Source organism: Plecotus auritus, assembly GCF_963455305.1.
Source record: "Plecotus auritus genome assembly, chromosome: 4".
Lineage (NCBI taxonomy): Eukaryota > Metazoa > Chordata > Mammalia > Chiroptera > Vespertilionidae > Plecotus > Plecotus auritus.
The window spans coordinates 113,805,598-113,832,055 of record NC_137775.1 but is presented as its reverse complement, the minus strand read 5'-3'; the positions used below and the strand labels follow the sequence as shown (position 1 = coordinate 113,832,055).

The following is a 26,458-nucleotide window of genomic DNA, read 5'->3' as shown; positions in this document are numbered from 1 at the left end:
GTAAACTATTAAAAATGTTATAAAGAGCTAGCTTTATTATCAGTATTATTATTATGAAAATAGTGGTGAACTGGCAGTAAGCCACACTTCTGATCTTAACTTTCTTTTCCTCTGCTGAATGCTGTATTTCAAGACTGAAAGAGGGAGGCTACAAAAGCTCACTGACGCTGAAGAACCTTTAACTGAGTAATTTTAAAACAACACCATAAAATTCCTATGAGTAGCATTTTTGTTCAGAAGTATGTGTTTCAGATTTACCCTTGTTGATTAATGTAGCTTCAGTCCACCTACTTTCCAGGTGTATAGCATTCCATTGATTTAATGTACCATCATTTATCCATCATACTATTTATGAATATTTGGTCATTTCCAGTGTTTTGGTATACTAAACATGACTGTTTGAAACAGTTCTGTGCAAGTCTCTTAGAGCATGAATGCTAAATAAGTAGCAGGATAATGGCTGGGTCATAGGATATGCATATGTTTAATCTTATTAGGTAATTCCAAATTTGTTTCCAAATGACTGCTCCAAAATTTATTCCCACCTATCAAGTATGAAAATGCTCACGAGTGCATATCCTCACCAACCTTTGACACTGTCATAATTTCATACATGCCAATTAGTTGAGTATGAACAGGTGTCCCACTGAGGTTTTACTTATTTATTACTAAGTTTGGACACCTTTTCATGTTTCTGTGCCATTCATGTTTCCTCTTCTTTGAAATGGCTGTTCAGCGTGTTCGTGCTTTCCACTCACTTTTCTATTGATTTGCCTCTTTTTTTTCCTTATTGATTTGTAAAGTTTTTAATATTCAAGATATCAGGCCTTTGTCAAATATGATTGTCCTTTCTCAGTATGTGGCTTTTCAGTTAGAATGACAAGAGACAGATGAATTAATTTTTAGATCATGAGAAATTGAAGTTATCAACAGAAATCCAAATTGTCTTATAATTAGCTGGAGATATGGGGTTGGATGGCTGAGGAAGTGAAGTGCAGATGGACAAGTCTGGCAAATTAGTGAGAAGAAGAGGAGGCATTAATAAGATTTGGTAGCCTAAAGAAATAAAAAGTTTTTGTGTCTGATTCTAAACAAGGGAGTCAGTCCGGCCTATATACAGAAAGGGAGAAGACACCAGTAAGTAATCAGGAGGAACAGATTGAGTGTTACTGGTGTGAAATCAACAGTCTTGGATGGAGAGGTGGAATTGACATTCCAAACTAAACAACTCATTCCATTCATAGGCTATATTCCTTTGAAAATTAAAATATCTTCCAGATTGTAGACAATAATGACAGTTGTCACACAGAAATCAGAAGTCCTAAGCCAAGAATAAAAATCTCTCCAAACTCCTACATTTAGCCAACAAGATCTACAAGTTAATTTAGTTGGTTACTGTCTTTGTATTTTTAGTAAACAAAGAAAAATTTTAAAAAGTTCTTAGCTCTAAATAGATCAAACACTCCTTTTCTGGCCTGTCTCCTATAACACATGATTTCTATAACTAATAGGTATGAGTGATGGTTTTATATACATGGGAAGCCTAGCATTAATGAAGAAAAAGTATTTATTGGCTGTTGTCAGAATTAAAATAGGTGTTATCTTGGGACAGTGATGTTTTCATCACTCGTTCATTAAAAAAACTAAGAAACTTACTTTATACTGAATTCTGCTTTAAGGTCTTTATAAATATTAATTTATTCAATTCTAATAATATTCCTAAGAAGCAGTTATCCCCATTTTAGCAATACCGAGAAAGATTTATAGGAAATTTATCCAACTCATAGAGGCAATAAGTAGCAGCTGCCACTTGGAGGGAGGGGTCACTCCTAATACTCACTTAATCTTCCTGAGGGGACATCAGTTATAAATCCAAAACATTCTGTTGATTTGTCTTGCTGATTTGTTTTTGGCCTTGAGTCAAGTCCCTTTTCCTTTCTAAAGATGATTCTGAATTTAAATTTTAATGAAGAGTTGATAGTAAATGTTAACCTTCAACAAGTAAAAGTTGATGAATTGATGCCAGTCACATTGTCAAAACAGACATAAGAAAGAGATATCACAATCAAAAGAAAGAACTCTGTCTAATTAAAATATAAAAATTAAGGCCTATAGTTATATGAACAAGAACAATGTTGCAATTACATAGGAACTCTAGTGGCAAAACTAGAGTGATAAAATGACAGAGGTCTCAAAATAATAAGCTCTTTATGTAAATATTAAAACTTACAAAAATAGACAACTTATCTAAACATACCTCCTATATAATTTACTGGAAAAGCACTTTGGGCTACTCTGAAAAACCAAACCTATTAACAGGCCCCTAAAAAACCCACAAACCAAAAATGCATTCTAGAGATTAAAGTGATATGAAACAAGGTGAATTTACAGAAACATCTACCAAAAACTTTTATTTCCTGTACTTTATAAGTAGAAAAACACCTCAATATAACAACTAAAAAGAAAAAATGAATCCCTAATATCAAATCAATAATCTGACTTTTCATTCCTTGCCAAAAACATCTTTCTTTTCATCTGTGTTCTAGAAAGAGTAGTTTATTTGTGACTTGGGGTAATAAAAGTTAAATAAACTAAGAAAAAATAGTTGTTACAGTTTCTACCAACACCATCCCCACCCCCTCCCCAGCAGAATCAAAAATCATAAAAGGCATTAAGATGATGGTTTTATTTGAAGCAAAGAGAGGATTATAAGAATTATCAAACTAAGATTTAAATAGAGAAACAAACTGTAAAAAAGATGATTCCTCCACATCCATGAAGTTTTGTTTGAAATAATTTTTTGCCCCATTACTGAAGTTTTTAGTTTTCATGGTTTTATTTAGTCATATTTGCAGTTTATAAGTGTTTAACCTCTGAGAAACCCACTAGATTTTAGGAAGAGGTCCCTGTCCCAAATTGGGCCAACCAAGAACTGCACAATTTAGTGGACGACTGAGAGGAGAACACAGCACAAGATGGAAAATTACTGCAAATTTGGGGGAGGGGGTGGAGGGGTTTATACCAGCAGCCAAGTAGCTAAAAAAAAAAAAAAAAAAAAAAAAAAAAAAAAAAAAGCATGAAAGGAAATCTTCAGCATGATGTTTTATTACTTTAAAAAGTTATAAATCACTGCAGACACAAACCCAAACAAAATCTTTAGGTTTTATAAAAGGTCATCAGTGTTAAAGCCATGTAGCTGGTATATCTGGAAATCAGCTGCTAGCTTCCCAATACCTATGAAGGTAACACTGGGATCTAAACAGCATCTCAGATGACTGACGAAAATATGTGACTAATCCAAGGGGCTTTGTTGTGTTTAAAAATGAGAGTGAAGATTCATTTCTTTAATAGCATGTTAGTTTAATAATGAAATGATCCCCAACTGATTTACCCAATCATATATGGCCAAAGCTACTAGGAAAATATAAGGAAAGCAGTTTGTTATAGTAAAAGAAACCCTGACCAAGAGCCAACAGGAAACTATCTGCAGGGTAAACTCAGCTCTAGTCTAAACTCGTCTCTATTTCTTTAGTTTCCTTCTTTCAAGATGTGGTATGACTTGCTCTTGAATTTCTTTGAACAAAGACACTAAACAATGGAGTACAGGGAAGCCAAAGAGCAGTGAGTTCTGAGAATAACCTACAGCCCCTTTTTGAGCAAAAAGTAAAAAAAAAAGGCAGATGTGCATGTGTCTTATCTTAACTAATCTCAACTAACATTTCCTAAGACTTAGCACGCTTGAAAATACACTCTGAATTAGATCCCTGTCACATAAACTATATATGGAGAAACAGAGGTTCATTCTCCTTTTGAAGAGGCCAACAGTATGCCAAAAAACCAATACAGATTAGAAGATGAAATCGTTAGAAAATGCGTAATTAGTAATTTAGGAAATTGCATGGAGAGAAAACCTGACTCTGGAGCTTCAAAACTACAGAGAACCCAAGGGTGTTCCCATGTCTTTAGTTGTTAACGCTCCTATCTGCCTGGTAAGGGTGCAAGGGGACTCACGGTGCAGAGAAGCTCAACTGGGTGAGGCATTCTTCCTCCCAGAAATTGCTTCATTGTGACTGTTATTTCTCAACACAAAATAAAAAAGCAGGCCAAAAGTAGGTTTCGGTAGTCCTGAATCCTAGCCAGAATAGCTAAGTTCGTGTATGGCCTCTAGGAAAAGCCAGCTGTGAGGAATGAGACACAGACATCCCCAGGGAGTTCTGCTTCTCAAGTGCTCGTGGGGGCAGGAAATATTTACTAAGACAGCGCAGTAGCTCAGCTCCAAGTAGCTCCCTGTCTCTAAGCAAGAGGACTGGCAGCATCTGGCGACCGCCCTAGTATGACCTGCTGCCTGCATAACTGGAAATGCACCTCCCACACAGAACCCTCTGGCACATTGCTTGTCAGTCAGAAAACCATCACCACTTACCTGTTGAAGAAAGTGAGTTAGGTCAGGAGATAAAATAAAGAGCACTACATTTTACACTGCAAAAAAAAAGATGACCACACTTGGCCCTAGCTGGTTTGGCTCAGTGGATAGAGCATTGGCCTGAAAACTGAAGGGTCCAGGGTTTGATTATGGTCAACAGCATATAGATCAGTTGCAGGTTCCCCGGCCCTGGTTGGGGTGCGTGAAGGAGGGAACCAATCAGTGTGCCTCTCTGACATCGATGTTTCTCTCTGTCTCTTCCTCTCCCTTCCACTCTCTCTCAAACTCAATGGAAAAATATCCTCGGGTGAGGATTAATTTAAAAAAAAAAAAAATGACCACACTTGTTGGACAACAACAATAATATTTACTATTATCTTTCATCTCAACAAACTCAAAATAACCTTGGGAAAAAACTGCACCATTCTCCAAGACCCCACAAAATGACTCCTCAGTAAATTTCCTATCACTTGTCCAAACTCTAGAATCCATCCTCCTCCTATGGGAGGTGCATTTGTATTTTAAATTACGGTAAGTAGATAGCACAGCTTCTTTGCTTCTCTTATTCGTTTAATCTGCTGCCTGACCTGCAGCTGATTCATTAAATATTCCAAACTCCCAAAGGGTTTGGTCCAGTAATTGGGGCATGACCTAACTAGAGCACTGATTCAAGTAGTCTTTTCTGAAGAGATGCATTTTACAAAGTTTCGGAAAATAATATATATACCAAGATACCTTTTGTTTCCCAGGTGCTTTACACAGAAATCTGAACAGGAGCAAAAGCTCAGTGAGTAGAGTTGTTTATTTAAAACACTTTACAGCCCAGTCGTTGTGGCTCAGTGGTTGAGTGTCAACCTATGAACCAGGAGATCACAGTTTGATTCCAGGTCGAGGCACATGCTCAGGTTTGGGGCTCAATCCCCAGTAGGGGGGCATGCAGGAGATCAATGAATCTTTCTGTTCATGAATGTTTCTCTCTCTCTCTCCCTTCCTCTCTGAAATCAATAAAAATATATTAAAAATAAATAAAACACTTTACATGCTAAGAGGGGGAAGACAGGAGGGAAAAGAAAAGCTAAAAATATTGATGTACAAATAATCGCTACATTAATTTGTTGAACCTCTACAATACTTTATGATTACAAATTTAATAGCTGGTAATAGAACTGTTCTCATAGTGTTATGGTGAGGATTAAAAGACACAACACATATAAAGTTCTCAATAAAGGATTTATCATGTAAGTACTTACTAGACGTTATTACTGTGATAGCAACAAGAAACCTACAAATGTTTCTTTCATTCACTCTGATTACCACAACAAAATAGGGCCGTTCTGTCTTAACCTAAGGAGAGTTATAAAGGCTTGAATCTAAAAGGAGAGAAGCATGAGGCTACTCTAAGAGAATGTGCAGCTTAGTGGAGGAGAAATCTGCTCAGAAAAAAACTAGTAAGTCTTGTGTCTGGCTACAGAACATTTAAAAATAATAACTTGTTTCTATATTTAAATTATTACCCATTTATCTTCTCAGGAAGCTAGAAAGCAAAATAGTAAGACCATACTTTACTTGAACCTATTCAATGCTGACTGTATTAAAGTTGGCCAGTTGAAGTATCTCTAATCCAAAAAGTTTTATTAATAACAAGGTTAAATATAATTTTGGATTAAAAAATAGTTTAGATGTTGAAAGCATTTTCCTAGAAAGAATAAATGTCTAACATTCTACTAAAGTTGGTCAAAATACCATTTATGGCTAGGACAGCATATAATAAGTGAATCCTTTACTTTTAGTGAAAATATATATTTGTATAAAAATTATCTAAGAAATATCTCCCAGAAGCTTAGTTTAGTATTTTTCCTATTTTTATTTTTGCAACCATGTTTATTTCACAAATCACATTTTAGTTTCACCTCTTAATTGTCATTGTTTAAATACTATGCAAGTGTACATTATAAAAAGAAATCAGCTTTTAAAAAAGACATATGGTAAGCACTGGGGTAATCCTGCAAAAGGTGGTGATAATGATAATTATAAGTTAGCATTCTTGCCATAGTGGACACTTTTTATTGATTTATTTTTATTGAGTTGTAACTAACTTATAACATTGTATTAGTTTCAGGTATACAGAATAACGATTTGATATTTGTAAACACTGAAATGATTACCACAATGTCTAGTTAACATTCATCATCATATATAGTTATAGATTTTTTTCCCTGTGATGCGAACCTTTAAGATCTACTCTCTTGAAAACTTTAAAATGTGTAATACAGTACTATTAACTATACTCACAATGGTGTAAGCTACATCCTCTTTACTTGTTTTATAATGGAAAGTTTGTATCTTTTGAAGTTTGTTCATTTTGCCCACCTCCAACCCCCACTTCTGGCCACTACCAATCAACTATTTATATCTATGAACTCATAGTTGTGTTTCCATTTTCATTTAAAATATTTATTGATTAGTATACTAGATTCCTCTCTATGTGTCTACTTCTATGTATCTACTACAAGTTTTTGCTTTGTGGTCAGCATAAGGCTTACATATAACAACATATATTTCAACAGTTTATTTTAATTTGATAACAATTTAAGTTTTAACATATTCTAAACCTCTACATTTTTACTCTCCCTAATTTTTATGTTTTTAATGTCACATTTTAATTTTTTTTATTTATTGCAGTTATTGGTGAGCAAAATTATGACCTTTTTTTTTTTTTCCCCAACTCTTATCAGGTAAACCACCTATTTCTGTTCAATTAAGGACTATCTTTAGGTTTTGTCTTTTTATTTCTTTTGGAACATATGCTTTGTTTCTTCATTTTCCTTGACTGTGTTGACTTCTATTCATGGATAAAATGGCCACCTCTCCCAGGCTGAAGAAGCAGCCTCATGTATGAGTTGAACTTCCTTGTACAAACCTGCCCCAAGTCTCTTCTGTCTCTCATACCTTTGTGATTGTCCAACCGATATTAATTTTATTTTTTTTAAATATATTTTATTGATTTTTTTACAGAGAAGAAGGGAGAGGGATAGAGAGTTAGAAACATCGATGAGATAGAAACATCAATCAGCTGTCTCCTGCACACTCCCTACTGGGGATGTGCCCGCAACCAAGGTACATGCCCTTGACGGGAATCGAACCTGGGACCCTTGAGTCCACAGGCCAATGCTCTATCCACTGAGCCAAACCGGTTAGGGCCGATTTTAATTTTAGTGACTCCCACTAATTGAAGGTGTGCCACTACCTGTCACTGTCTCAAAGGGGAGGATCTGCAGCAACTACATTCAGACTGATTGGAAGCCAGAATGTCAGGTAGCAGCTTTTAAAAGTTTGCAAATCTATACAGTCCTGTGGAACCCCACACCGAAGTCCCACTGCCTTCCAGGATCAGATGATCTACAGGTGTCTCCCGACCACCATCTGAGTGTAGTTTCCTTTCCAGGGGCTTCCAATGACCTGGAGTAAGGCAGAGGAGAGCTCAAAGATGGCATCCACTGGGCTGTATCCCCAGAGTGCATATCATTAGGTCCCTCACTGTGTGCCAAATCTGAAGACTGCCCAATGCTAATGCTCAGGTCAACCACATAGGCCTCTTTCACAGAATCACTGCAAATGTTTTAGTCTCTATCTGTGCAGTGCCCTATAGGTGACAGTTGTCCAAGCACTGTCTCTCCCAGGAACTCAAGCCCTTGGCCACCAGAACTAGGTGATCAAGTGGTGTCCCTGGGCAGCAGCAGCAAAACTCAGGGCACAGGACACATGTACAAGCTTCTGTGGACCAAAGGGGCCACATGCTGACCTGACAAGCTCAGGGGAGGCCAGCATGGCAGTCTTGCAAACTCAGAGACCTAAAGTAACCACAAAGGATGGTCTGAAATTAAACTTTAACTAAACGCAGTTATGGTGGGCAGTTATGTCTTAGGCTGGTACCTTCACTGACAAGGTCAGCCTTTACCTTAACTGAGCCTTATCTGTGTTTTTGCATCTATGATAACATACCCTTGAAATGTCTGGGTAACTTGTAACTTCCCTTTCTCTGGAGCCCCTGGGGCACAACCAAATGTATTGGGCACCAGGACAGATACTACAAATTCCTTCATTATCATGTTAATTGCTCTTGCACCCACCTAAGTATGTGTCCATCATTTTACTTTTTATCCAATCCCAGGAGTTCCACCCCCACCCCCTGCTCCGCTTTGCTATCAACAATGAATTCATGTAACCCACCTATGTCCCTCTTTTGACTGCAATGTATAAATACAAATGTAACCCACCATTCTCCGGAGCATTATCTCAATTCTTTGAGGTTCTGCTTCCCGGCATATGTCAACATTTGGCTCAAATAAACTCACAAAAATTCTTTACAGGTTTCAATGTGTTTTTTTGTTTTGTTTTGTTTTGTGTTGTTTTTTTTTTGGTTGTTTTTTTTTTTTTTTTTACATTAACACTTCTCTCAGGAGATACTAATAATATGAAAAGTGGCAGAAGAGCAAGAAGATAGTGCCTACCCTCTTAAGTCTCTGAGGAGGATTCAAGTTGATGAGCTGGGGAGAGAGAGAGGGAACATAAAGATGATGCCTGCCAGCCACCATCCTCAGAGAGTACCTGAGCAGGCACCTAGATGTGTGTTAAACTCCTGACCCTCAGGCCAACACGTTAAGATAAGCAAATGAGACTCTTTTACATTAAGTCTTGGGTGTCTTTTGGTTGGCTGGCTCTGTGTTGGGCCCTGGGGGTGGGTCCAAGCCTGTGAGCCCTTTAAGAGACATTCTCAATTCACTACAGCCTTGAGAATCTCAAGGATCCAAGACCTGGTGGTTTTCAAAAGTAGGTGTTTTGGGGCTCATCTCTCAGATGCAGGTCTTAAAAGTTGAGGTGCCCAATGTGTAGTTTGAACACTTCATTCTTTAGAGAGAAACTCCAGGTTTTGAGTTCCCTCCTGATTGTGGGTCATCACCCCAGCATTTGGATTTATGGCAGGATTATGTCTCAGCCTCTTCTACCAGCTATGATGTGTTTGTTTGTTGTTGTTGTTTGTTTTTTCTCATTTGCTTGATGTGTAGGATTCAACTGACTAGATTTTAGGTTTTTATTTTTCAGAAGAATTTGCTCTATATGTAGCTGTAATTGCACAGATGTCTATGGGAGAAGGTGAGTTTAGGTTTTCCCTACGTCACAATCTTGAACCAGAATTCCTCATACCAAATGCTTTAGTTACTAGCATTAACCTACTACAGAGACCCATAGGGTTGGCCAGGTCACCTGTGACACAAGGTCTTCATGGTAGCCTGGGAGTAAACAAACACACTAGGAGGAAACTGATAGTATTCACAGGGCTGGTTTAAGGCACAACAGCAAGAGACCAAAGGGCAGAGGCCAAGCAGCAAATGTTCTGCAGGCCCCCATGAAGGAAGGGGCAGCCTCCCCAGCAGGAGGTACAGGACTCTGAAGGCAGGAGAAGCTTCACCTTGAGAAGGCCCAGGAGGCCCTCCCTGGCTCTGGCCAAAGAGGCACAGAAGTCTAACATATACTCTAGGCAAGATGAAGAAGAACAAACCACATGAAATGTTACAGCAAAATAAGACACCAAAGCACATTTCAAAGGGTGCACAGGAGGTAAATCCTGTTATGTATGGAATTAATTTTTGAATCAATGATTGAATTGTTACTCTTGCCACATCCCTCCCTCTCCAACCATGTTCTCTATTAACACTTTTTGATTTCTTTAAGGCACCATCACAAGCCTCAGATAAACAGGACAGCGTGACATTGAAATTATAAGGTATAAATACCTCCACCTTACTTTACTGTACAAACAATTTCAGAGCTAAGAAAATCTCTGAACATGTTGTTTGCAAGTACTCTAAAACTGAGAAAAGTAGATAAACAGCTTTCTCGTAGAATAAACATTTTTTGGCCTAACTATATTACTTTAAATTGCAGGAAAGAAGATAAAAACCCTCCTAAGGAGCTGTTTCCCAATCCTCTGCACTTCATCAGGGCCACCCCCCATTGAGGTTTTCCTGAATCACAGCTCATCACTTATGATGGCAATTCAGACAAGCCAATGCTAGAATTCCTCCCCCGCAACACCAAAAAAAAAAAAAAATCCCGTAAGTGCCTGTGGTGTTTGTTACTGTCTGTATATTTGGTTTCGGTGAGGCTTCTAACAACAGAAAAACAACATTTTGGGGGGCACAAAAACAAAGATGAATCTTTCATAGCATGCACAAACCTCCTACATAAAAAAAGTTCACCTTGCAAGTGTTTCAGAAATATGGCTACTTTATACCAAAAGCTCCCCTCTATCTTAATTTATTCTATACTAGCTGAAATTTAAACAAATTATAAAGTATTTTCAAAAGTGTAATAGTTTAATACTATAAATATAAGCATTAAAATTTGTAAAAACATTTCTCAGTGAAATTAGAATTTCTCTTTCATTTCAATCATTTTTAGGAGTCAGACAGGTTCATTTGCGAATGAGAATATATATATATATATATATATATATATATATATATATATATATATATATATATAATTTTTTTTTTTTTTTGGTAATCCTCACCAGAGGATACTTCCCCCTGGCACCGCCCCCCCCCCCATTTTTTTTTAGAGAGAGAGAGAGTAGAAGGGAGGGGGAGAGACAGAGAGAGAGAAACATAAATATGAGAGAGACATCAATTGGTTGCCTTCCACAGGTGCCCTGCCAGGGATCATGCCTGCAACAGAGGTATGTGCCCTTGACTGGAATCGAACCCACAACCCTTCAGTCCATGGGCCAATGCTCTAACCTCTGAGCAAAATCCACTGGGACAAAAATAACTTTTAAAAACCAAGTAATGAAAAAAACATATGTATTCTGAAAGAAATCAACTCTAGTACGATGACAATATAATTCAATCTAGAAAAAAAAATAATTATTTAAAAAGTCTTCCATCTTAGATAGAGATTTTTGGAGCTATTTCTTTTAAGCTATGTCCTCATACTCTCAAACACACAAACTCAAATAAATCTGTCTGAAAACATTATTATTGAAAATGTAATGAATCAATGCCATTTGGGTTCTCCTAAATTGTAATAAATTGTTCAATGAAATCAGGCAAAATATCTAACTGAAATGAATCAGGATGTAGAGAAAGTATGAAAAAGAGAGAAATGAGAGGAGGGAGAAGTGGGAGTGGGGGAGAGATGGGGAAGCGGGGAGAGAGACAGACAGATGGATAGACATATAGAAGGTATACTTGGAGTAACAAGTAGGCTTGCAGGCTAGATCTTCAAAGGTGAAAGCTTCTCCGAATAGCACACAAAACATAGTCCTACATGTGAAGGGCACCCTTTCGTTCCTTCTCCTTCAGAATCTTTTTTAAAACTCTATGTTCAAAGTTAATTTTCCCCTAATTATTTATTCTTAAACATTTTAGTGCTATTTAGCCAATTTGAATACATAGAGATAACTGAGGGGATACACACAAAAAGGAATTGAAATAATGTTGTAGTAAAACACTGGAGGCAAAATAAGAAATGTATGAAGGCACTGAAGACAATCATTTAAAAGGTATAAAATATAATATTACCAAAATAGTTTTAGTAAAAGACAAAGGGACATTAATATAATCCTGTTACGCTTATTTTGAATTTTCTCTTTCCTACACTGCCCCTGGGCTGAACACATGGCATTTGGACAGGAATTACAGTATGGATGACACAACAGTATTTTTTCAGTTCATCAGCTGATGTCAGCATTTATATTCTTCTATTTTTTTCAGTTCATCAGCTGATGTCTTCATTTATATAGTTCCTCAAAAATGGAACAAATTCTTTCAAAGGTAAAACACTTTAGCTAAAGTGATAAAATTTAGGTAAAGTAAAATACGAAACATAAAGAAAATGTTCTGATTTATTGTGAGCCTCTGAGATAAAGTTTTACTGTGACTGGTCACCTGAAATATTTGAAGACAAAAATTATACTCAGTGAACAATACTCTGATACTATTTTCCCTGTGTACACACTTCATAAACTACAAGAGACTCATGAGTCATCAGCCAGTTTTTGTCAGAACATTCAAAACATCCTGAATATCCTGTATCTCCTCTTCAAAACTTCCTTGAGAATTATAGTATTAAGCAATGTCCAATGCCATCATTTTAAGTATGAATTAACTTTTTGAAAACCTTCTAAAATAAAAAGAAACTTTAGTATATTTAACGTCATTTCAAATCAGTAACTACAGCAGGGAGCACTTTATAATGTATCTCTGCCCTCTTGCCTACTCAAGGACATCCTTCTCCTGTATCATCAATATCTTCCCTTCATGAGCTCATTACCAGCAACACTCAGCCAATAAAATCCTACCCCTAAAAGCATCCCCCTTTAACTCGCAGCCCTTTCACTGTTCTTCTTCAGGAAAACTTCTTGAACAGAGTAGCCTACACTTGTAATCTTTCACTGCTCTCTTTTCATTCTCTCTGGAACCTACTTCAATCAGGCTTTTATCCCCATCACCAAATCAAAAGTATGAAGGTCACCAATGATCTCCATAGGACAACGTCAGTGGTCACTTCTCATTTATCTTATTGGACTTCTCATTTGCATTTGATACATGATCATTCCCTCCATCTTGAAACACTTTTTTTTCTAAGCTGTCCCTCTTTGTTGGTTCCTTCTCCATCATGGTTTATTCATCCTCATTTTTCTCATGGTTCTTCCTTATTTTCTGACCTCTACATATGGGAGTAGTTCAAGGCTCAGTTCTTGGAATATTTAACTTTACCTACTTCCTGGACAGTTCTTAACTCTGCATACATATTAGAGTGAATCACGTGGGCAGCTTCTAAAGAAAGCTGTTGCCTTGGCCCCATTCCATTGCATTCTGGGGGAAAAAACCAGAAGTTCTTATTAAAATATGCAGGATGCCAGGGTTGAGAACCCCAGTGCCAGGTGACCCCATCCACTGAACATTCTGTACTCTGATGATGCACAAAACGTGTCCCAGGCTGCAGATTTTTCCTCTAAACCTCAGACTCCTCTATCCAACCACCGATTTCACATCATCACTTGAGTAGATAATGGGCAACTCAAATCCAACATGTTCCAAACCAAACTCCTGATCTTCCTCCCAAACCCTGTTCTTCCCACAGTCTGCTTATCTCTGTTAATGGCAACTCCATACTTTCAGCTGCTCAGGCCAAATAAGTTGGAGTCATCTTTAACCCCTGTCTTTCTCTCACACTGCAATCTCATCCTTCTGTTGATCTTACTCTTCCTTCAAAGAACATCCATGTGCAACAACATCTCGCCACTGTCACTTGATCCAACCCTCTCATCTCCCATCTGAATTCCTGCAAGAGTCATGCAGCAGGGCCTCCCTTCTTTGTCCTTGTGCACCGGTACAAAAAGCAGGTGATGCTCAAAAATGGTAAGTCAGATCATGTAAGTTATCTTCTCAAAAGCTGCCTTTGCCTTCCTACTTCACTCAGATCGGAATCAAAACTTGACTCATTAGCTCCCCTATTATTCTCCCCTTTTCATTGTTCAGTTCTTAGAGATATTTAACTTTAGAATAAGATATCAAAGGTATCCAACATCTGTGATTATTTCCAGAAACAACAGAAGAGGAACAGTTTTCTGTTGCCATCTTTCTTAAACACTCTTGTCAGTTTCTCAAAGAAGCCCATGAACCAAAAATGATAGAATCACTGCGTAAGACACTACCACAATTAATCAAAATTCCAGTTTATTATAGGTTAAGTCTTAACCCTTTCAAGCTTTTCAATGTGGCTTATTCTTCACTTCACAAGCAAACATAAATTTACTTTAAATACATTTTTAAATTAAGTTATAGTTTTCTATTTCTCTAAATTATGCAGTTATTTACTAATTCATCTTTCCTATACTTTTTTTCTAACTCTTAAAGTGCTTGTTTACTTGTTTATGTGTTATATCTTTTCTAATACTACACTATGTGTAAAAGCTATTTTTAAATTCAATTAGGGACCCTAACAACCTAAAACATGAGAAGCTATCAATTTCCATCAACTTGTGGTCCAAAACAAAGTCAGAAATTTGGAATTCAGAATCATAAATGCTTGCCCTGTCAATGCCTTCCATTCAAATGCAATTACTGCTCCTGGAATGAGGTGGGAGTAGGACTTGAGATAGGCTTTTAAATCATTTTAAAGGTTACATTTCCTCATACAAAGTTATTCCACAGAAGTTACTCAAAGGCTTCTAAGATTAATCAACCACTCAACCCACACAGAGTAGAGTCATCTAGGTTAACCATTCAGTAAAGGCTTCCCTGGTTGCTCAGTTCTCTTGCTTTGATAATAGCTGTGCATTCACATAATTCAGTATATTGAACTCTATATCTAAATTCTAAAAAAATAAAATGCTGGCTTGTCAAGAAAGTATATTATTACCTTCTTAAAAATCTTCAAATGTTCTCTTTCCTGAATTCCTTCTTAAACACACTCAAACCTTTCCCATATTAAAACAAAACAATACAAAACAACCTCCCTGACCCATGCTTTCAACCTGGACTTTGGCCTTTCTGGAGCTATTGTGTTTCCACACATTCCATAACCCATATTATTCCGGATTCTACATGAGAATAGTTCTTAACTTGGTAGCAGAATGACATCCACACTGTTAAATCCAATGGAATTGTTTCAGTACTCATCCTACTGAAACTGTCAAGAATATCTGATGCAGTATCTGGTACAGTCCTTTTTTTAAAATATAGTTTTATTGATTTCAGAGAGGAAGGGAGAGAGTGAGAGAGATAGAAACATCAATGATGAGAGAGAATCACTGATACACTGCCTCCTGCACGCCCCACACTGGGGATTGAGCCCGAAACCACAACATGTGCCCTTGACAAGAATCGAAATCGGGACAGTTCTGTCCGCAGGCCGATGCTCTATCCACTGAGCCAAACCAACTAGGGCCAGTCCTTCTTACAACACTCTTTCCCCGGCATCCATGACATCACTGAACTTTCCAATTTGTTTCTTCTCTCACCTGTTTCCTCTCAGCATGGTAATCTTCCTACTCTCTTTGCCCTTTGACCTCTCCCCTAGACTGTTTTATAAGTGACACGGCCTCACTCTGACTTACTCTGACATCACCTGTGGAGAAAAGTCTACTCAAGCTGAACGCACATTCCCACCCCACCAGACTGGCTAGCCTCCAGTGATCCCTGAGTCATGCCCTGTTCATCCATCTGACCTTTCCTCTTACATCTCTGCTCAGGAAAGCACATTCAGATTACATTTCAACATCCCCTCTATGAAAACAAATATAAATTAGTATGCTAGCTTCTAACTCCCTTGTTCAAGCTCCAGTGTATATTTTTATTTTCAAATGGTCTTGGATTGTGTATCACACTTGAAATTGAACAGGTCTAAAATGCAACTCATGGTCAGCCTCAAACTATATCTAGCTATTCTCCATAATTTCCCAATTTCTATATTTTCCCAACTAATTGAGCTGAAAGATTAATGACAGTCCTGTTTCGGATGCATGTCTGACTGCTGCTCCACTTCTATTCAGAGTTAGCCCTGGGCTCAGACCCTTCACTCAATCCTGAAACCCTAAAAAAAACCTTCAGAACCTCCATTACCCACACTTGGCACAGCTCTTTGTATTAAATACAAACTTTCATTCTATAGAAGTGTGACTGCCCTATCCACCTAGTACTATTTGACCTAATAAAAACATCATCTCAACCTTTCATCACTGTACAAAGAAAAAATTACAATCTTAAGAGTGTTAATAGGGTCTTAAGACTTGTTCCATTCTTTCCATTTAGCCTATTATTCTGCAGCTGGGTTTCTAAATAGTCTCTTCACTCGGATGCCCCACACCCCAAAGCTTCCTGGCCATTCTATCTGTGTCTCCATTGTTCTATTTCCTCCCCACCCGTCTCCTGAGTAAATGCTAAGCTAATATAAATAGTTTGGAGTACTGGCCTAAAACAGCTTATCTACAAAACCAAAAACCAAAGGTGGAGTCCATAATACATAACTGATAGCATCTATCTCTTCTTCAACATGGCCTGCAAAAGTGAGATATTATCAAAGAAGCACTCAGATTTGAGGCAGATTGGGAGGTGTTTCTATATTACAAATGTTAAATTGTATGTATTTCAGAACCTTATAAAATCTTTACTTTTTGCTCCTCATCAAATGAATAGGTATAACAATAATTTACTGTCGGGCATAAATTATATAGTTAACCTATTTCCCTAAAGGATGTGTTTTTAAATATTTACTTCCAACCCTAAATTAACACTTACCATTAATAAATACTTTGGATAGAAAATTCTTTATTTTTAAGAAGAGATGATTAAATGTTTCAAATAAATAAATATGATTTATAATTGCAGGATGATTTATACTTTGACATACTCAACTTTGATCATGCCTGTTCTCCCTACACATACACACACCCTACTCTTTGTACTACTGTTTTGTTCCATGTAGTGTATTGGCTAAGCAGTGAAATTTATTAAAATCCTAGTTTCCAATAAACATATTCTAACACAGAATAGAAGACACTGTGCCTCAGAAAACACAACAAAACAAAACATCATCCAAGCAAAATAAGTATCTGAGGAATGCAGCAACATATCTTGCCAAAGTCCCAGAAAATTAGTTTCTGGGAGATCAGATTATTACACAGTGGTCATATGATAAAGTCCTAATTATCCTTCTACTAAGATACTAATACTTTTACAGTTACAGGCAAAACTGAGAAGTTTGTTTATTTGTTTAAATATATTTTTATTGGAGGGAGAGGGAGAGAAACATCAATTGGTTGGCTGCTTCCTGCATGGCCCCTACCTGGGATCAAGCCTGAAACCCAGGCATGTGCCTTGACCTGGAATCTAGCCAGCAACCTCTCAGTGCATGGGATTATACTCAACCAACTGAGTCACAGGGGACAGGGCAACACTGAGAAGTTTTTATGGGGAAAAATGAATAAGATTTTGTAATACTACTAAAATTAAGAATGAATCATTCAATTTCAATTTTACTTTCCTAATTTTTTTAGGATTTGGGAATGTATATTTGAAAAACATATAGAATAATGAGAACACTTAATGGGGTGGTCGTCAGGAGTTCTGAGTTCTAATCCTGCCCCATTTGAGTTTCTTTTTCCATTCCTTAAGTTCAAATATTAACACTCTCCTTTACCTCCCTTTGAGGATTTCAGCTTTTCTGAGGTTTTAAACATAATGTTAAAGAATAAGTATAGATGTTCTCCAATTTATATTCCTTTCTTACTTCGGCATTTACTGAACACTCATTATAAACCAGGTACTAGGCTGTGTGCTAGAAATTAAGAGATGAATAAGACGAAGTCTTTGCCTTCAATGAGAGTTTTTAGTGCAGAAAGACCCAAAAAACAGGTCAACTTTAGTATTATTTTGTATGTGGCAGGTACTGTAGGGACCCAAAAGAGGGACAATTAGCCCAAAATTGGGGCATCAAGATATGATGCCTGAGTTGAGGTCTACAAAAAATGTGCACAGATCAAGAAGGCAAAGAAAGTTATGAGAACATTCCAGTCTAAAAAGAAGTAAAGGCACTCAGCTGTGTCACTTAATCATGTGTGCAGGGACCTCTACGCCTTGCAGCAAAGGCACAATTTCAAGTTCAAGGAGTTAGGTCAGAGTTGTAGATGATGTGGAAAGAAAAGGAAGCCGTTAGGTCAAAAATATATATTTTTACCATTTTATACCAGTGATTCTCCAAGGAAGGAGGGGGCGGGAAGTATGTGAACTACCTAGTGGGCTTTTCAAACTGTCCTGCTCCATTGTGGCCCATCCCTTTGATGGCTGTGCACCCCATCTAGACTGACTCCCATAGAGTCATGGCTATCCTCCTCCTTACTGAGGGTATGATGCCTGTCCCCATGGTATGTTGTGAAAAACAGCTACACTATGAACACAAGGGTAAATACGCTGAAAAGAAGGGAGAGAGAAGTTTAAAAAGGAGACAGAGAAAGATCACAGAGATTAGAAGCCAAGAGAATAGTTTAAAGAAAGGGAAGGAGAAAGAACCAATAAAATCAAAGGACTGGGCTTAAGTCTCTCCATATGTCCAAAGACTTTGTAAAGAGCTTGTCAGCATCACAAAGTCAACACGTCTAAAACCAATTCATTGGCTTTATCTATGGTAATAATTCTTACATAATTGAACTAAAGAATTTCTGCAGTATGGAGAGACTAGAAAGTATAATGCTTCAAAGAAATATACACTAAACTAGATATAAAATGATGGGCTTTGCAGAAGTCATATATATCTAGCTATATAGCTTCCTAATACAGGGCATCCCAGGTTGCCTGTGGACTGTCTTTCTTACCTTTCCAGTCTCATTTCTCCTAATTTAGCTTCTTAGCAACAACAAATGGTTTATGGTTCTCTGAACAAAATACATTATGTCATAAGCTCCTTCAGCCTTGAATGCCTCCCTCAAATCCCTAACCTAATCTTATCTTTCAGGTCTCTATGGAGGCACTGCCTTCTCAAGGAAGCGAACATTCCTGACCCCTCCCAGTGTGCTCCTTAATGATGATGATGAAAACAGAAGCTAACATTCCAAATATTTCCTCTGGGCCAGGCTGTGTTCTAACTGGGCTAAATACAATATCAACTAAACTCCTCTCCACAGCAATCCTATGAAGTAGGGACTAATAATATCCCCAGTTTATAGATAAGACACTGACACATAAAGAAGTTAAGAAACCTACCCAAGGACATATCACCAGTCAGCAGTAAAACCCATTTTTGCACCCAAGCAGGCTGGTTCCAGAGCCTCTGTGTGATGAGATATTGATATGTATATAATATTCCTGATTCTCTTGTTCAGCATCTGTGTGCAATGAGCTGCTGGGATTGGCTATGCATTTCTTTATAAATACTAAATCTGTCAACATGAAGTGTATATTATCAAAGATTCCTGAAAAGCATAAAATCTCTTCTAAAAATATCTTTGTTGAAATTTAATTTTTATAAAACTACTAGGGGCCTGGTGCATGAAATTCATGCACGGGGAGGGCGAGTCCCTCATCCTGCCCTGCACCCCCTCTCCAATCTGGGATCCCTCTCGCAATCCAAAACCACTGGCTCCAAAGCGCTATCCTGCCTGCCTTTCTGATGCCCCTAACTGCTCTCCCCTCCTTTTCTAATCCCCCTAACTGCCTATCTGCTCTCTCCTCCTGGCCTGATCCCCCTAACTGCCTATCTGCGCTCCCCTCTGGGCCTGATCCCCCTAAGCAGCTATTGGCACTCCCCTCCTGGCCTGATCCCCCTAAGTGCCTATCTGCTCTCCCTCCCAATTCGCACCTTCAGACGCAGGCACAGGAGTGCTGAGAGCTCTCCAGCAAGGCCCCGTCCCCGTCCTGACTTTCTCCCCTCCAGGCTGGGTGGCACGGTGGGCCTGCGTGCACCTCCTGTGGGGGGGCTGCCGCAGCCCATCCTGATGCCCGCCTCCGGGCCGGGCGGCGCAGCAGGCCTGCGTGCACCTCCGCCGGGGAGGCTGCCCTGGCAGCAGCCTCAAGCCTCGGTGGCACAAGTCCCCGCCCCCATCCCCACCCACCAGCTCCTGCTGCATGCGCAGGCTGTTGAATGGTCATGAATGGGACACTGTTAGGACCAATTAGCATATTACTTCTTTATATATATAGACTAGACATAACTAGATATAGCTCGGGCACACCTAAAATGTGTTATGATTTGTCATTCCTATAATAATTATCTTAGAACCTAATGAAAACCCTTGGTAATTTCAATGCCATCCTATCTTATAAAGATGGAATATGAAAATTGACCATCACTCCGTGACAAAATGGCGGTGCCCACAGCCAATAAGGAAGAAATATGCAAATTGGTGATGACGCAGACATTCTGCCCCACCCCGGCCACTCCGGGCCTCTGGGCAAGCGCATACATGCAGGAGTGGAGCAGCCAGGGCAGGGCAGGACGCCTGCTATGAAAGTGGGGGCAGGGGTGGAGGAAGCTAAAGGAGGGCGGCAGTACTGGAGCGAAGGCAGAAGGTGGCTCTGGCTGGAGCGAAGGCGGAAGGCGGCGACCAGAGCAAAGGCCCAGGTCCTCTGTGCCAGAGAGAAGCCGGTCCTGGCAGCCAGGGGAAGGAAGGCCTATTCTTGCACGAATCTTCATGCATCGGGCCTCTAGTATACTATAATTATTTCAAAGGTCAAGAATCTTAAAACATTTAATCTTAAAACTCTACACCTGGGTGATACAATCAGAAAATTAAAGTATTATGAAAATATTTAATTAAACAAAACAAGTAGAAATCTACTAATTTAAAAACCTTTAATTGTGTATTTTCCTACATGGTACTTTTTTTTTTTTCTACTGTATATAAAGTACTTTTTAAAAGAACATTTTTTAAATGAACATGTGCACACATTCTCTTTTTCAGTGCTAGTTTCACAGAAGAGTAGGATAAAGTGATTTGGAATAAAAAATGTATCACTTACTAACTCCTGGGAAACTCTTTGAAGCTAATGTAATGGGCATCACTGTAAATTAATAACAACAAAAACTTAGACACAGTCCAGTCTTTCAATATTTTAGAGTCTAGTAGGGAAGAAAACAAAACCCAGGTATAGGTGTGAGAATTGTTTTAAAATTTTAGTAGGTAGTGCTTCAAGACAAATCTATAGTAATAAGACAATCCCTATCTCACGCACAGTTGTAACACCAATATCTGATGTGGTGGTGGTATGGCAGATAAATTAGCTTTCTCTGAGGATTTTTATAAGCAAAAATATCAGGAGTTAGTAGCATAGACTGTGGAGCCAGAATTGTCTGGGTTTATATTTCAATTCTATCATATACCAATTGACTTTGGTGGTTTCACTTAACCTCTATGTGCCTCAGTTTCCTCATTTACAATTTGATAATTACATATTGTTCACAGAATTACAGTGCTGTTGGGAGGATTAAATGACTTCATGTGAGAAAGCAGATAGAACAATACCTGGTACATAGAATGAATCTAAGTAACTAACTACATAAACCAAAACAACTTAAAAAGAGACTCTGATGTCAGTCTATATGTACTCAAGCTTTAGTGTACCTACAGTGGAAGAAATATTAAAACATGTCACCAACCCACTATCTCAATCATGGGGCTGGGTCAATCCTTACCTTTGTATAAGCAATGGGCCCACCATATCTTAGCAGTCTTTTCCAAACTTGATCAGCAAAAAAGTCCTTAGTGCTCTTACTAAAACACTATGAAATTATTAAATATTTAATTCCATCATCGGAACCACAAAATGCCCCTCTACTTGTCAACAGTATTTATGTGCAATACAAAATCATAACCAGGAACACCATTTATTCAGAAAAAAAAAACAAACAGGGTCAAACTGGGCATGGTTAGCTAATTTTGAAGTTCTCAGTGAATATTCTTTTACTATTCATTTGCTCATTTTGCTGTAAGAAGAGCAGACATAGGTGATGAAGACTAAAGAAAAATGTAAAACAAAAAGAAAAACATAGAACTGAGAAAATGTTAGCTATTAAATCTCCCCATTGTTATTGTATTTTATTGTTGACAGTATTACAGGTGTCCCCATTCTCCTCCTTTGCCCCTTCCACCCTGCCCCACCCCACCCCACCCTAGGCCTTCACCGCATTAATGGCTGTGTCCATGAGCTATGCATATATGTTCTTTGTCTAATCTCTTCCCGTCCCCCCACCCCCATCACCCTCCTCTCTGAGATTTTAAGTCTGTTCCATGTACCCACACCTCTGGAGCCCATTCAAGACTTATTGTCCTGGAATCAGATCCTATGTCTGTTCATCAAAACCCTTTCTGGTGTTGCCCTATTCTATTCCACAGGTATGAGATTTCTTCTCAACCAAGGACCCCATTCTATACAGTAAGAGACCTGTGTGTAGAGTTCATGAGGCAGCTTTGCTGAAAGAACTGAATCATAGAATCTTGGAACTGAAACTTACTTTGAAGATTCCTAATCCACACCTTTCACACCATTTTCTAGAAAAAGCATCCCCAAGGAAACTCAAGTCCCCTAGCTAGCTGGCAGCAGAGCTGAGACTGTTTTCCTTTTAATGTGCCATCTACCAGTTTTATGCTTGTTTATTTAGCTACAGTTCACTGCCAAGAAAAGAGACTGAAAATCAGAAAAAAACAAAACAATTTCAGGTCACAACCTTAAATAGCAGCAAAGAAAAAGAAAACATCAAACTCTGAGTAAATATGTACCTGGACAATGGCATTTTCATCTAGATTCAAGCAATCAAAATAAAATAAACCTACAACTGGCTAAATTCTATAGCTTAACAGCAAAGTCATGGATAGACACTGTACAATATATTTAGTCATCTTCATTTGTGTTTCATATTTCTCATGCCCCCCAAGCCCTGCCTGGGACAGAATTTGTGATAACGTCAGGATTACAAGGGACTTTCCCATCCATCTATTTGTGGTGAGCCATAAGCGTGAGTATGTATGTAAGAGGGAGAAACAAAGATGGAAAAAAGGAAAAGGGTTTATAGAACTATATTTCATACATATATTGATTTTCCTCTTTCTTCATATGCAGCTTATGAAGCTGCAGTCTTACATCAGAAATAAATTGACACATATTAAAAGTAAGCAAATAATAAACACTTTTATTAAAATGCCATAAGCAATTTCAAGTGGAATTGATATGCAAATATTACTATTCTTTATAATAAGTAAATAGCAAATGGAAAACAAGGGGTTTGAGACATAATAAGCAAATTCAAATGCAAAAAACAAGTGGATTTCAATTGCATCCAATTATTTCACCCAATCACCTAAAAATGAAGATCTTCTCAAGAAAATTGCATTGCCTTCCCAACTCCTTGGAGATCCAGTTTAGTTAACAGCCTAACTATGCTTCAGAGATGACCATGTAGCTAACATGTCAAACTAATTTTAAAGTGTCAATCACGTCCCCTTCAATCTAATTAGTTTGGAAAGTAGTGTCACTGACCTGGAACCATGCAGACCCTTTATTATCATATTATTTGATCACCTAACACTTTACCTCAGTTGAATTTGAGACACCTGTAACCAAAATGTAATATCCTTTCTCCCACACATTACTGGTACCTCTCTGTACAATTTTCTATTTACAACTCAATTTATCTCTATAGATAAGCACAGCCAATTTCACAGAAACATCTGCAGAATGTCCCTTATTTAAGATTTCCTGGCAATTAAAATAGAAATGTAAAGGGAATAACAAAAAAATATACATATTGGGTGGAATATTTAAGATGTTTTGAAGCTCAAGAACTGCTGAAAGTGGAAAAGAGGAAGAATGAAATAACACAGATATGCTAGGATAAATCTGGAACCTTCAATGTGGGAGACGACTATTCCTTTTTTAATATAATACAGCAAGCCATTTTTATTTTAAAAAAAGTCTGTACATTATAAACCCAATGTCATCACATGGGTTTATGTTATAATAAAGAAAAGGTTTCTCAGGCTCATAATATTTAACCTGACTTTAATCTGACCAAGTGCAGGATGAGGCCCAGTTGAAGGAGGTAATAACTAGTTCCTGAGAGGAGCTGAAGGCCAGACCACAGTGAGTCTGGAACGCGGTGGGTAGCTGGAGGATGCTAGTCAGTCAAGCAACAGAGATCACCTGGCCCTCTCCCTGGCAAGAAAATAAAATTACCAGATCTTTTTCCAGCTTTGTTTTGCATATTTAAGAACTAATTTGCAAGCAGGTGATCTTATCTCTGAACCACAGAATAACATATTAATCCAGGAACAAAAAAAAATAATCACATACGTTTGTGTGCCACCACAATGTTGTGTTCATATTTTCAAATGTGGTATTAAAAAAAGTATAGAACAGTGGTTCCCAACCTTTATTTGTCCATGCCCCACCTAAGCATCTCTAAAATCCTGATGTCCCCCCCCACACACACACACTGTAACATATAATTCTTATTATTCAAACAGTGAACTCCTATTCACATGGAGGAAGCCTAATAGGCCATTAACTTGGTCTAAACAAGCTTCCAAAGAACATGGCATCCATGAAAGGGAAAAATAAAAGAACGAAAGGACAGCTGAAGTACTGAGGAAGAAATCACTAAGAAATTGTTTTTAAAAAATCATAATATGAAGTGATATGAAAAATAGCAAATAAAGTTTCAAAACATATAATAGAGAACTGAAATATATAAATATGTCACAATATATATTTATATACTATATTTGAGGCCCCTAGAGCCATAAGAAATGCAAAAAATTCAGTTAATAACTCATTCTCGAATCGCCCCCCTTAAAAATCAAATTGCCCCCCTGTGGGGCATGGGCCCACGTTGGGAACCACTGGTCTAGAAGGTATAGTTAAAGTAATGACCATTCCCTCTAGCAGACAATAAGCAGGATGTCAGCTGCCCAGGCTTCCTTTCATAGCCTGTGTTCTCCTTTGGGGATTGAAGCTGCATTTTACCAAAATTCCCATTTGTCTTACAGATAAGCGAGATTCTTCTTGTATGTTTGCTTGAAAAAATAATTATTAGTGAATATGATTTTACACATGGTCAAGCAAAATATGTATTTATCTCAAACTTACCTTCAGGTGAGGAGCCTGACTTTTGGGAAAAGACTGCATTTACTTTACTCTTCTTATTGATATCACTATTTACAGACAAGCTGGACTGAATTTTTCTATGCATTTTTTGAGAAACAGGTGCTGAAAGTCTTCGATTATCCACAGACACATGTTTGGCTCCATTGTGAATTCCATTTCCATTGCTCAGACTTTTGTGGCAGTTCTTTGTCTTGTCTATGTCCTCCTCACTTGGTCCTTGTGCTGAAGTTTGAAGCTGAGGCAAGCGCTCAGGTTGGGCTAAGTTAAAACGCAGGAAAAGTTTATCAGGTTAAAAAAGAAATTAATATTTTAAAATAATCCAAATACATTCAATAACAGACTGCTTTGAATTTTATCCATGATACTAAAAATGAAATAAAAAAGAAAGTAAAATACTAATACATATGGGTATAATAATGATAGGAAAATATCCTTTCCTATATAATAAAAGGTTAATATGCAAATCAACCAAATGGTGGAACAACTGGTCACTATGACACACACTGACCACCAGGGGCAGAAGCTCAATGCTGGAGCTGGCCCCTGGTGGTCAGTGCACTCCCATAGGGACAGTGCCACTCAGCCAGAAGCCAGGCTCACGGCTGGTGAGCACAGCGGTGGTGGCGGGAACCTCTCCCACCTCAGCAGCAATGCTAAGGATGTCAGACTGATAGCTTAAGCCCGCTCCCCACAGGCCTAAGCTGTCAGTCAGACATCCCCTGAGGGCTCCCGGACTGCGAGAGGGTGTAGACCAGGCTGAGGGACACTCCCCCCCAAGTGCACGAATTTCATGCACCGGGCCTCTAGTGTAACATCAATAATAAATACTATGCTGCGGTAAAAAAGAAGGAATTCTTACCATTTGCAACAGCATGGATTGAACTGGAGAGCATTTTGCTAAGCGAAATAAGCCAGTCAGAGAAAGATAAATATCACATGATCTCACTCATTTATGGAATATAATGAACAACATAAACTTATGAACAGAAACAGATCCAGAGACAAAGAAGCATAGATCAGACGATCAAACCTCAGAGGGAAGGTAGGGGAGGGTGGGGATAAGGGGGAGAGATCAACCAAAGGACTTGTATGCATGCATATAAGTCTAACCAATGAACACAGACAACAGGGGGATGAGGGTACGAGTGGGGGGTTGGGGGGACAATTGGGCAATAAGGACACATATGTAATACCTTAATCAATAAAGAAAAAATAAAAAAATATTTCTGATAAAAACATAAAAAATAAAATAAGTAAAAAAAAAAAAAAAGAATAAATGTAGAGAAAATATCCCTACTAAAGAGGAAAATGAGAAAAGGGGTCATCAAAAGTGACTTTATGAAAGGGCATAAGAACAGAAGGGAAAAGTGTTTTG

The 26,458-nt window shown here is 38.1% G+C and overlaps 1 protein-coding gene across 4 annotated transcripts in view; it reads right to left on the bottom strand.

The window, feature by feature from the left end:
* MDFIC (MyoD family inhibitor domain containing) overlaps window positions 1-26,458 on the bottom strand; it is an 89,090-nt gene that overhangs the window by 6,744 nt on the left and 55,888 nt on the right. For all 4 annotated transcript variants that reach the window (XM_080666688.1, XM_080666689.1, XM_080666691.1 and 1 more), the window contains exon 4: window positions 25,066-25,341. In XM_080666688.1, the coding sequence (XP_080522814.1) occupies window positions 25,066-25,341 (276 nt within the window). The remainder of the gene's footprint in view (window positions 1-25,065; window positions 25,342-26,458) is intronic.